This window comes from Meles meles, chromosome 9, assembly GCF_922984935.1.
Source record: "Meles meles chromosome 9, mMelMel3.1 paternal haplotype, whole genome shotgun sequence".
Lineage (NCBI taxonomy): Eukaryota > Metazoa > Chordata > Mammalia > Carnivora > Mustelidae > Meles > Meles meles.
Window position 1 is genome coordinate 112,337,491 of NC_060074.1, and position 12,557 is coordinate 112,350,047.

Below are 12,557 nucleotides of genomic sequence, written 5' to 3' on the forward strand. Positions count from 1 at the left end.
CATGGCACTGGTCACTTCTCCCACTGCAGCTGCCCTGGCTCTTCAGGGGGCCAGGCTTTGGGCATCGGGGCTGGTTTGGATGTGGGTGCCTCAGGCGGAGTCCCTCATCCACATTCAGGACCAGCGTGTGAACGCTATGTAGACATCACATGGAACTGACCGCTGGTGCCAGATGGGGAGCAGGTGGTGGGTAAGGAGCTTGGTGGGGAAGGCAAGGAGGACGGAGCTCCAGGGAACAGCCACCATGCCTTGCACTCGGTAGCCACGGAGGAGAAGCGGGTCTTAGGAAGAGAAGTGGAAGTGAGGAGAGCCCAGACCACTAGCTGCTGTGGACTTGGACGTACCGGGAGGCCACCTAGCACAAGAACATGGGCGTTAGAGGTATTCGACAAGGTCCTTGGCTGCTGAGCTGTCCCTCTTGTGTGGTCATGCCCATGGTCTCTGGGCTTCCTGCCTGAGTTCTGAGGAACACATGTCCCCTTCTAGAGGCAGCTGCCACAGACCCTCCAAAGAGAGCTACTGGCCCCGCACTTGCTGGAGGCTCCTCTCCACACCCCGTACTCCATTGTTTCCTCCTCCCTTCTCTTCTGCGCCTCCCTGCTGCAATGCTTCCGCTGCTGTTTGTCTCCTATGCCTACACTCCCTCCCCTCCTGAGGGGCCTTCCTCTATTCCCAGGGTCTTTCCTGCTCTCTGACCTCTAGGTAGCCTTCCTGGGCCACCCCAGCTCCAGCTGATGTCCCTTCACCCCATTCCTCTTGCCTTCTCAGGCGGCTGTGGGCCTGTTAACCCCTGGGTCAGGTGACTTTCCTGGTAAACCCTGGAGGCCAGCGGGACAGGGTCACATGACCCCTGCAGGCGCTCCGATTTGAGGGGTGTGTTCAAGCCCTGGGGTAGGGAGGAAATAGGTGTGGATCCCACACAGTGGGTACAGGGAAGCAAGATGCCTAATAAATGTCGACAGACTCAAGAACTGACGCCAAGGCTTCAGGCTGGACCTTGTACTTCTGCCCTTTTCATTCCCAGCGTCCCAGCCACGGACCGGCAGCAGCCTTTCCAGAACCCCGTTTGTTTTTCTCACTTGTTTACAAAGGTGGCCAAGAGGTGCCAGGAAGACCTGAGTCTACGCCAGGCCTGCCACTCAGCAGCTTGGTGAACCTGAGCCACTAACGAGAGATTTCTGAGTGTCCTTATCGGCAAAATCGCGATTCTAGGAGCAGCCACACGCCGCTGTGAGGGGCAGCTACCGCCGCTGTTGGAGCTCAGGGTGGAGCTGAGTGGCCATCGCTCACGTGGGAGGGACCCAGAGCGGGGTGTCTTTTCATAGTGAAAATTGGAAATCAGGACGCTGTGTCCCTGTGTAACTGACAGTGTTTCTGCCACATAAAATAGGTGCATCTTATAATTAACGGCGTCCTAGATGTGGTGAAATACAGAATCCTCGCCAGCAGTGCTAATCTGGGGAAAACTCGTATCTCTGGGTAAAAATGTCCCCATCTGCGACACAGACACAATGTCCCTCCTATAGCCAGCCGCCTTTGAGGCCAAAATGAGACCACATCGGTAGACAGTTTGACACTGCCCATCCCCTTCCGTCCTCCCTCCTGGATGGCACCAATTGGTGGACAAAAGTGGGCTTTGGGCAAACAGGGCCATCAGGAGCTGGGAGCCTGTTTGTTTATCTGTGGAGGGGGAGGTCTCAGCACTGAGGGCCAAGCAAATATTTGAGGTTATGGATTAACTCACGCGCGGTTCAGGCTGTCATGGCGGCGGGACGGCGACCTTGCAGTCTCTCCCTGGCCCACCCCAGTAAGGCCCCTTCATGGCAGGTCTGTGAGGGGGGACGGGGGTGGGAACAGCAGATGTGAAGGTTGAATGCTCCAGCCAGGGTTCCAGAAGCTGGCTGGAGCTTGGGCTAATGGGACGTCAGGGCTCTGCCACAGGCCGGGCCAGGGCGCTGGCTGGCATTCCGCAGGCCTGGGTGCCACAGTTCCCACGGGCCTTCTTCCCAGACTTGGAGGCCAGTGGAAATGATCTGAGGGCTGCCAGGGCCCTGCGACATCGTAAGGGCAGCTTGGAGCCCAGGACTCCCCCTACTCCCCACCTCACCCCCTCCTCTAAACCTAGGGTGTCTGATTCAAACAAATATCACAAACAGCCTCTGGCGGCGTGGGGGGGGGGTCAGTGAAGGCAGAAAGTGAGGTCAGATGGAGTGGGGGAGCTTGCGGGTGGGGCCGGCAGGCCTACTGCTTGGGCTTGGAGGCCGTGGAGGGATTGCTCCTCAGCTTCCAGCCCGCAGGAATACTTCTGGGGCTTCGTGGGGCAGCCGGTAGTTTGGGGCAGGGGTTAAGATTCCAGGCCTGGACACTAGCTTTGTCAGGTCCCAGTTGTGGGTTTTCGGTAAGCTCCTTCTCTCCTCTAAGCTTTGAGGTGACCGCCTTCTATGAAATGGGCTGACGACATTAACACCTCACTCGCAGGCATTGTGAGCTTTAACTGAGAGAATAAAAGCTAGTATTCCCAAGCATTTACTGTGTACAAACCCTGTTTTGAGTATTATGTGGATTAATTAATTTAATTCTCATGATAACCCTATAAGGCAGAAATACAGCTTTTCTAACCCGGAAACTGAGTCATGGAGCCGTTAGGTACCTTGCCCAGTGTTGATGTCCTGGACTGGTATTTGCACCAAGTGGTTGACTTGGTGGCCTGCTTTCTGAACTACGTATAAGTTGTTTGGAAAATACCATAAATATCTGATAAATATTACTTAAGCCTCTTAGCCTGCCATTAGATCAGCAAAGTCACCACCCCCTGACCCTCAAATAACAGGGCAAGAGAGGGCACCTGCCATGGCCCTTTTGTGCCGAGTCCCTTTGATCTTCCCCAGGAATCTGTGTCCTTTCCACCTTTTCTCTTCATCCCTCAGATGCTGGGCAGCTGCTGTGATCCCAGCCCCACACAGGCCAGGACACTGAGGGGCCAGTAGCTGTCTGGGTAGTGAATAAGGAGCCCCCCAAGCCCCGGCGCTGGCAGTCAGCTCCCATCTGGGGCCAGGGTGGCAGGCAGAGCAGGGGCTGGTGGGGCTGCTGGCAGCTCAGAAGTCCTCCTCAGACAGGCGGCAGCAACTCCAGAATGTGGCAGCTCGCGAGCCTCTTACTGTCGGTGACCATCTGGGGAATTTCCGGCACACCAGTTCCTCCCGGTAAGGCCACTGTCCTCCTTCCCTGGGATCCTCAAGGTCTTCACAAGGCCCCACGCAAGGCCCTCATACTTTGCAGCATATCCTCCGAGCCTCAGAGTGACAGGAGAGGCACCATGGGGCGGAGCAACCCGACAGTCCCCTACAGGCCAGCTGCTTGAATCCAGTAGCTCCCGCCCCCGCAGCTCCACCCTGGGCAGGGGTTGCGGGACTGTGACAGCAGGGGACTGTGGTGACAGCAAGGAACCCCAGGGGGCATGTCCTGAAGTTCCTACCTCCCGGTCTGGGAGTGGGCCACAGAGTCCCCTGGGCCTTTCCCCTCCACCCACTCACTCCCTTAACTGTGAAAGCCGGAAAGCTGAAAGCCAGGACTGGCCAGCAACCATACTGCCCCAGGGCAGCCTCTCCTCCTAGGCACTGTACAGTGACTGCCCAGCTTCACCCCTCCTGGGCCTCCCCACCCCCTTCCAACAGGAGGAAGCCAGGGTGCATGGGGAGGTCTGAGGGGTCAAGAGCTGCCAGTGCCTTGCAGCAGCCCCTCCGCCCCAGTCTCCTTGAGGCCTACCAGCCATTGTTGCATTTGAGCCCCCTCTCGAGCTGCTTGTCTGCCTGGGGTGTCCCCACTCCTACCTGTGGTCCACTTGGCTCCTGTATCCAGACTCAGGTCAGAGGCGTTCCTTTCCTGGACTTCGCACCCCCTCCTCCAGCCTGTCTTGCTCACTCCCTTTACTTGGTCCCTCCGCCCCAGCTATACCCAACAGACATCTCTCAGAGCCCAAGGCACAGGTCTGCCCTGCCCCTGAGGGGAAGGCAGGAGAAATGCTCCACTCAGGAGAGGTCAAGGGGGCTGGGGGTGGGGAGGGGGGGAGATAGGCGGGACAGTGCAAGACAGGGTTGCACAGGGGTCCTGGGAGAATAGAAAGACAGAGTGATGTTTGCAGTGCTGGTAATAACAACGGCGTCCAGCCAACATGTGTCCCCAGTGCTCATTTCTACGTCAGGCACTGCGCTGTTTGACACCATTACCTCATCCTCATGTTTGTACGAATAAACGGAGGTTTAGAGAGGCAAAGGCACGGGCTCAAGGTCACGCAGAGGTCAGGTTGGGTCCAAAGGGAGGACTGTCTGTCCAGCACATGTCCTCTGAATGGCCAAGTCTCCTGTCTTCCCAGGCTGGCCATCTGCTGTGTGTGGAGGAAGAGAGCAGAGGAGCAGGGGAGTTTTAAGTCCTGAGGGCTCAAGACAAAAATATCTCCTGGGGCTCACTGCAGAGAAGCCCCCACCCTAGGCCCTCTCCCTAATGAGCTTCCCCCCACCCCCAACCAGACTCAGTGTTCTCCAGCAGCAAGAGCGCCCACCAGGTTCTGCGGATCCGCAAGCGAGCCAACTCCTTCCTAGAGGAGATCCGGCCAGGCAGCCTGGAGCGGGAGTGCATAGAGGAGATCTGTGACTTCGAGGAGGCCCAGGAGATTTTCCAAAATGTGGACTACACAGTAAGGCCATCTGGCTGGGTGCAGAGGACGAGTCTCAGGTGCAGGCTGGTGGCCAGCAGAGGTCTGGAGGAACAAGCTAGGGCCCCACTGCTGAGGCCCTCCTGGGAGTCTGGGGAGGCAATGGGCAACAGCCCCTTCTCCATCCAGCTTGCTCAGGGGTGGGAAGGGTGAGTGGAATGAAGAGGACGCTGGCCCTACTGTCTTGGTCAGGGCACACATGACTGCAAGGAACAGAACTCTCAATTAGCTTCAGGAATAGGGAATTTGGGGAAACCTTAGGCTCCGATTCCCAACAAGCCCACTGGAGGAAGTTCAGCCCGCCCTCTGCCCATAGCTGGCCCCTGTCTCCCCTGTTCTCTGTGACCAAAATCCCACCTTCTCTGTTTCCAGCCACACATCTGCCTATCGCGGGGTGTGTGACGCAAGATTCCCTGATGTCTGTCTACATACACTCCCTCTGTGCCTCAGTTCAAATTCTCAAGAGGCAAAATCTGATGCTTAGGGGATCAGAGGGGAAGTCCACATCCTCTCTGGCTGCCAGGGCCCATAGTGGCAGCCCTGAGGCAGAAGGATGGATTGGTAAGGGAGGTAGCTCTCTGGTACAAGGCTCAGACCCAGTGCATCTCAAGGGCTTACTCGAGCTACTAGGACGAGCAGTTGTGCTGCTGCCTGGGGTCCAGGTCTATAAGGATGCCCTTCCTTATTATTCAGGGCTTCCAGGACCAGGGTGGGAAACTCTGGTCTGCCCTTACATCTGCTGCCTCCTTGCCTAGATCCCCACTGGCTCTTTTCCCAAACAACCTCCTCAACAGACGCCCAAAGGACTTTGTGGAGCCACAATCCGAGCACCTTACCCTAAGGTCTCCCAGGCCCAGCAGGGCAGAGCCTCTGCCACAGGGAGGGGTTTGATGTTGGAGGCATCCAGCCGTGGGTCTCCGGCGTGGTGGTCCCAGACCAGCAGCAGCAGCAGCAGCAGCAGCAGCAGCAACAGGGACTTGGTCAGACAAAAGCAGACCTTCTCAGCAATCCATGTCTAACCAACAAGGTCTCCACTTTGAGAACACTGGCTTAGGGAAAGACCACATGCATGAGAGGTCCAGAAAAGCCGAAGAGAGTGACAGAGGCTGGAAGGAGGCAGAGCAGCTGGGTGGGAGCTTTGAGTCGATTGCAGGGTAAAGGTTGTGGCTGTAGCAGGCAGTCCAGAGAGCAGGGTTCCGGCTGCACCGGGGGTGCTGGTGCCTGGGGTGTGGCTTGGAGATGGACAGCAGGGGGCAAGGAGGAGTGTGGTCCTCCTCAGGGGGCAGTTGCACCAGCGGATGGCAACAAGCAGGGGTAGACCCCTCTTTGTCCAGAAGCCCTTCCCTCCCCTGCTCTACCTGGGCCAGTCTCAGGGGGCACCTCCTGGGCTCCCTATACCCTGGGCTGAGGCCTTTGACACTGTCCCTTTTCTCCACAGCTGGCCTATTGGTCCAAGTACGTCGGTGAGTGCGCACTAGACCCCAGGCTGCGGTGCCCCTGCCCCCCCCCCCCCGGGTTTTTTGAGCCGCTGTAAGGACAGGACGGGGCGTGGGGGGCCCCCCCGCTGGCCACACCAGTGACGCCCCTCCTCCCATGTCGCAGACGGGGACCAGTGTGCGTCCCTACCTTCCGAGCACCCGTGCGACAGCCCGTGTTGCGGGCACGGCAAGTGCATCGACGGCATTAGTGCCTTTGGCTGCAACTGCGACGGTGGCTGGGAGGGTCGCTTCTGTAGGCACGGTGAGAGAGCCGGCCGCGGAGGGGGGGCGGGCGCGCGGGAGACGGGGTTCCTGGGGGTCCGGGGGCGGGGCGGGCCGGAGCGCGCCTCGCCACCCGCTCCTGGCGCCGCCTCCCCTGTCCGCCCAGAGGTGATCTACTTCAACTGCTCCGTGGACAACGGCGGCTGCGCGCACCACTGCCTGGAGGAGGAGGGCGGGCGCCGCTGCCGCTGCGCGCCGGGCTACAGGCTGGGGGACGACCACCTGCAGTGCGAGCCCACAGGTGAGCGCCCCCAAAACCCGCGGTGGGGGCGGCACGAGAGGCTTCCAGCGAGTGGGTGAGGAGACGGGCCGCCCCTGCACTGACAGGGTGCTTGGTAGTGCAATCAGCCTGGGAGTTGTGTGGGTGCCCTTGGGTCGCTTTCCCTCTCTTGCCTGCCTTCCCCCAGGTTCCCCAGCTCACCTTGCGGACAACTTCCGGAGGAGCATGAGCCATATGTAGCTCATCTCCCAAACTCTGAGTGGATGTTGGGGGCCAGGCCTCCAGCATCTTCCTCCATTTACCTTGGATGGCTTTATTTTCTGAAGACACCTTGTCCAGCCTGGCATCCCAGCTCCCCTTGTACCTCTGGCTTCTCTGAAGAGACACAGGAACCCTAGTCCACCTTCTTTTCCTTCTTATAACATTTTAATTTTTATCAACTTTGTATATGCCCTAGAAGTGAGAATTTTACAGCTCTTACCATGAATTTCAGCAGGTTGCTTCTCAGCGTGGGTCTTTTGTCGTTCGTTGTACAATGCCCTTGATGGAACCTTTTCCTGTGGAAATTCCTGTCTACTGCCTCAGGCACATTTCCTTAGTTATCCTCCCACTGTAGTCTGTATTCTCACCTCTGGGACCTCACATCACTCAGGTCTCCTTTCCTTGGGATGGCTTCTCTAGGTTTATTATCACTTCTGTTTTCCATCTCTTTGACTTGGCTTCCTGTTCTTTCAGGGAACTTTCCACAATGTTATATTCCAACCTTTCACTGGGAAGAAATGTCTAACTTTTTATTGTGAAATAATGATTCACGGGAACTTACAAGAAAATGCCTGTGGACCAGGTGGCCTAAAGGCTTTCTAAGAGGCCATCAGAAGGCGCAGGTCACTGGTAGAATCCCTACTGCCCAGATCCTCAGGTAACTAGGCCATTTCCTGAGAGGAATTCTCCAGGTTCACGTCTGACTGGGCAGAGCCTGCCTTCCAGGCCCCCTGGAGCAGAGTAGGGAAGAGGAGCTGGCATCTGCCCAGTCTGCCGATATCTGCGTGACTCCCTCTGGTCAGCCTTGCATGTCACTCTTTCCTGTGGCTGGAGGCCCAGATCACAGTCTCTGGTTCACCCTGTGCAGAGAAGGCACCTGTGGTCTCTTTCAGGGCTGAGAGAGGAGACAAGCCACTGGGGGCCTGAGACAGAGGACTAGGGCTTTGGCAGTTTCATTTCTAAACTCAGCATTCCTGTCTGTAGTCCAGCCTGCACTGCGTCCTTCAGAAACACTGAGGCTTCTGGAGGGTTCTGTAATAAAAAGCAGTCTGCTGCTGGAATTGTATTACTGGCTAAGATTTTTGCTTTCTCAGTCAGCCAAGTTAGTTACCATGTCTAGCTTCTGGAATTTTGTTGCTGTTGTCTGTCTCTATTCTCTGCCACTATGCAATTCTCCTGCTGATGGTTGCCTATCAACCATCCTACAAGTCTAAATCTTTCAACCTGGTATGCATGGTCCATCATGAGCAGATGTTGAAAGCCCCCCCAGCCCTTGGCTCTCTGTCCTGTTCTCTCTCCTCTTGGCAGGGGACCTCACAACTGGGCTTAGAGCTACTTTGGGGGCTCCCCAGGAAGACCCACCACTTCCTCCCCATAATTTCTTACCTGTGTTAAGAGCTTGGTGGTATCCCCGCATGAGACTTTATTTTATGTACTTCAGGGACTGCTCCCAGCAACTTCTGGAGGAGCAGATACTGAACTCTGAGAAGTTTAACCGGTCCAGGGACACAGATAGGTGGTGATGCTGCTTGGCCTGGCTCTTACCATTAGGTGGCACTGTTTGTTGACTGACTGACTAACCCAAGGGGATTTGCAGGTGACTAGAACCGGGTGCCTCAGCATCGTCTATCCTTTTAACCCTACAATGGAGCCAACTAGCCTGCAGGCAGGAAGTAGACAAAGATGGGAGGGCAGTCTTGGGGAGTAGTGCCTGGCAGGAACTCACTTGCTTCCCCTATCTTCAGTGAAGTTCCCCTGTGGGAAGCCAGGGAAGCGACTGGAGAAGAAGCGCAAGCACTTGAAACGGGACACAAACCAAACTGACCAAGTAGATCCAAGGCTCGTCAATGGGAAAGAGACCAAATGGGGAGAGAGCCCCTGGCAGGTGAGATGAGAAGCCGCTGTTTCGCAGCTGGGGCAGGAATCTCTGAGCCCCTACTGGGAGTTCCTGATCAGGACGCACAGATGGAGAGAGGAAATGCTGCCTTCACTTGGGGCGGGGGCAGTGCTAATGGTGGAGCAGTTTAAGGGAAATCCAGGGGTACCCGATGGGAGAGTCGTGGTCGGGGCACGGTGAATTGGGCACAGGGGCAGGGGGCAGATGTGCAGGAAGGTGAGTCATAGTTTTAACAGAGAGCTGGAAAGATCATGTGCTGCTGGTGGCACATTCGGCCAAGGCCCGGCTTATGACAGAGGTTTTGCTTGAGTTGACCCTGCCGTACCTCTCCAGCCTTGCCATGGGAACTAATACTTAAAATGGTCCCGGGCACTGGGGGGGAGGGAGGGGTACAGAAAATCAACAAGCAGAAGATTGGCAGGCCTTGGGGAGCTCATAGATCCTGCAAGGGTCAGGCTCATAAAAACAGCCACTCAGTGGGACAAAAGGCAGGATGACCAGGGGGATAGGGGCTTATGGAACCCTGAGGGGGATACTCAATACAACCTTGAGGCCTCGAAGGCTTCTTAGAGGACTTGAGTCCCAGCCTAAGTCTCAAGGGTGAGCAGAACTCTCTGGGTGCTGCTAAGGATGACTGTAGCTATAGCATGGGAAAGGCAAGGAGATGCCCTACAACAGTCCAAGTCTGTAAGACAGAAAATGCCAGCAAAGGACCCTAAGTCCGTGCTGTGTGACCATGAAAGACTGACCAATGCAGCCAGTGCCTCGGGCTTGAGAACCATGCTGTGGCTGTGCTAAGAGCGATAAGCCCCGACTTGGAGCTGTCAGAGGTAGTGTTGTGATGTCACTGCCTACTCCCATTCCAGGTGATCCTGCTGGACTCAAAGAAGAAGCTGGCCTGCGGGGCAGTGCTCATCCATACCTCCTGGGTGCTGACAGCGGCCCACTGCATGGAGGACTCTAAGAAGCTCACCGTCAGGCTCGGTGCGGGCTGGGGCTAGGCAGGAGGGGGCCACCAGAGGCCTCAGGTGGCACCAGACAGGCTAGTGAGCTTTGGGGGCCCTCGTCTTTGGGGTGCTTGAGCAAGAGGCTGCTTGAGTCCCCTGGAAGTTGTCTGGGGAGAAGAGGCCTGTGTGCTCGCCCCAGCTACCTGTGGAATCTTGGACACAGTGGCACCTGTCGTTCTGCAGGTCGGGGATTCTCTTCCAATCTGGCGCCCAAGTACTTACATACACATGTTTGCAAAGTGAGGGGGGGTCTCTCTCTCACACACACACACACACACACCCTCGCCTCTTTATTCACACTCACATGAACAGGCTGTGTCTGTGGGCCTCTGGCACCTTAGGCGCGGAGATCCACAAGGCATACACATGGCTTGGGCTCAGGGCCATGCTTCACATGACTGACAAGAACAGAGCTGAGCAGCAGAGGCCCCGGCATCTTCCAGGCCGCTTCCCTGCAGTAATCCCGGGCCACGAGCCTGGGCCCCGCTCTACCAATTTCTGGAGGGGGCTCTCCACTATTCATACAGAAAAGAAGGAAGAGATATATTGAGGATGACCAAACTCATGTTCTCTACAATTGCCTGCAGCATGACCAACGGCCCGTGGCCTCCAGTGGCTCTCAGTTTAGAATTCCCAGCTCCCTGCACTGCCCCTGCCGCTCCAGGAGCCATTAGCCTTGCTGGAGAGGATCTTGTCCCTTGCGTGTGATCCAGATCTTCCCTGGCAGAGCCTGTGTCCCGTGGGTCCTCTCTGGGTCTTGCTGTTCTGGTCCTGTCCCCATCGTGGCTTGTCACTACCTTGTTCTCGGGCCAGCACTGCTAGAAGAGATGTGTCCCTCCACTTCCCTGTGTGGATCTGATCTGTGTCCTAGGCTGCCATACTGACCACCCACGGCTGCTTACTTGCCAGGCCTCACTGCTCCATCTGGGAGTGAGTATTAAATTCCAGCCAGAATTCTGCCCCTTAAGAACTGACACCCCAGCTGTTACCACTGGCAGGGATATGAAGCACAGACTTATGGCACTCGTAACTGCCTGCGAGACACAGCGACCACTCCAGGTGTGGGCCCACTGGCTGCCCCAAACCGCTCTTAACTGCTCCTCTGCCCCACAGGGGAGTATGACCTGCGGCGCTGGGAGAAGTGGGAGATGGATGTGGACATCAAGGAGATCCTCATCCACCCCAACTACAGCAAGAGCACCACGGACAATGACATCGCACTGCTCCGCCTGGCCCAGCCCGCTGTCCTCTCACAGACCATCGTGCCCATCTGCCTCCCAGACAGTGGCCTTGCAGAGCGTGAACTCACCCAGGTTGGCCAGGAGACCGTGGTGACTGGCTGGGGCTATCGCAGTGAGACCAAAAGGAACCGCACCTTCGTCCTCAATTTCATCAATATTCCCGTGGCCCCGCACAATGAGTGCATCCAGGCCATGCACAACATGATCTCTGAGAACATGCTGTGCGCGGGCATCCTTGGGGACTCACGGGATGCCTGTGAGGGTGACAGTGGGGGGCCTATGGTTGCATCTTTCCGTGGCACCTGGTTCCTGGTGGGTCTGGTGAGCTGGGGCGAAGGCTGCGGGCGCCTCCACAATTACGGCATTTACACAAAAGTTAGCCGCTACCTTGACTGGATCCATGGCTACATTAGAGCTGAGGAGGCCTTCCCTGAGAACCAGGTACCTTAGCATCCCTCAGGCTTGTGTCTGAACCCCAGAGGCCACTTGTGGAAGGGGGGCTGGATTGCTGAATGGGAATATTTGAGACATTAAAGGGGACATGTGACATGCACATCAGCTACAGTTCTGCCTGTCTTTGCATCTTTTTTCTGGGCTGTTCTGGAGAGAAGTAACGTTTGTGGAGCATCTACTGCATTTCTCACACTTTAGGAACACAATCTTATTTAACTTCCAGAGCAGCTCTGTGGGGAGGAGTAGGTCCAAGTTTGGTGAGGTCTGAGACTGATACCATTTGGAGGGGGCTCTCTATATGAAAAAGAATAAAAAATGTGACTATGAACCTGGGAGAGCCCCTCCCAGAGTCTTGGAAGGAGCCCACACAAAACAGAGATCTGGAAGCCAGAGCTTTACAGTCAACCCTACAATGAAGGCAGAGGTTTTGAACTCATATTACAGAGGAGGAAACTGAAGTTCAGCATGGTTTACATGGTGGAATTAGGATTCAAGTCTAAGTCTGACTCCCAGAGCCCTATGGCCCTGTCTGTCCTCCGCTGTTCTTGGAGAGCAGCTGTGTTGAGCACCTGCTGGGTGTAGTGACTATTATCAACCCAGTGGAGGAAGTAGCCAGAGACTCAGAAGGTGTTGGTTCAGCTCAGCACGAGCTCACAGTGTAGTTGGGGAAGCTGTTTAAGGACAATTTCACACAATTATGAACAGCAGTAAGCAAGAGGTTCTGTCTTGACCCAGCCTTCTAGGAATGACTGGATGAGACAGAGAAAGAAGTAAGGATGTACCCAGTAAAAAGGGATAGAGGTGAGACAAGCTGAGACAATTAGCTGAAAGCCATACAAGGAATCTAACTCTGTGTGGCCTTGGCCAAGTCATTCTCTTCTCTGGGCATCATAAAATAAAGGGATTAAATGAAAGCTGTGGTTCTCAAGCCCATCTGTCCATGAGAACCTCCTGGGGAACTTTCACAGACATCTAGCTAGAATTGGGCCCTCGGAGACTCTGGTTTA

General features: G+C 56.0%; 1 protein-coding gene across 8 annotated transcripts; it reads left to right on the plus strand.

The window, feature by feature from the left end:
- The first annotated feature begins 1,740 nt into the window (after positions 1 to 1,740).
- PROC (protein C, inactivator of coagulation factors Va and VIIIa) lies at positions 1,741 to 11,661 on the plus strand. 8 transcript variants are annotated; one of them, XM_046019834.1, is made up of 9 exons: positions 1,741 to 1,827; positions 3,113 to 3,203; positions 4,527 to 4,693; positions 6,150 to 6,174; positions 6,314 to 6,451; positions 6,578 to 6,712; positions 8,698 to 8,837; positions 9,716 to 9,833; positions 10,970 to 11,661. In XM_046019834.1, exons 1-9 carry the CDS (start codon positions 1,762 to 1,764, stop codon positions 11,545 to 11,547), a joined length of 1,458 nt encoding a protein of 485 aa, XP_045875790.1. In that variant the 5' UTR covers positions 1,741 to 1,761; the 3' UTR covers positions 11,548 to 11,661. The 8 variants fall into 8 exon arrangements, with proteins under 8 accessions (XP_045875790.1, XP_045875793.1, XP_045875791.1 ...); XM_046019837.1 differs by having other exon boundaries at positions 1,741 to 1,807; positions 3,117 to 3,203; positions 6,150 to 6,241; positions 6,289 to 6,458; positions 6,572 to 6,712; XM_046019835.1 differs by having other exon boundaries at positions 1,741 to 1,807; positions 3,117 to 3,203.
- Positions 11,662 to 12,557: the final 896 nt, after the last annotated feature.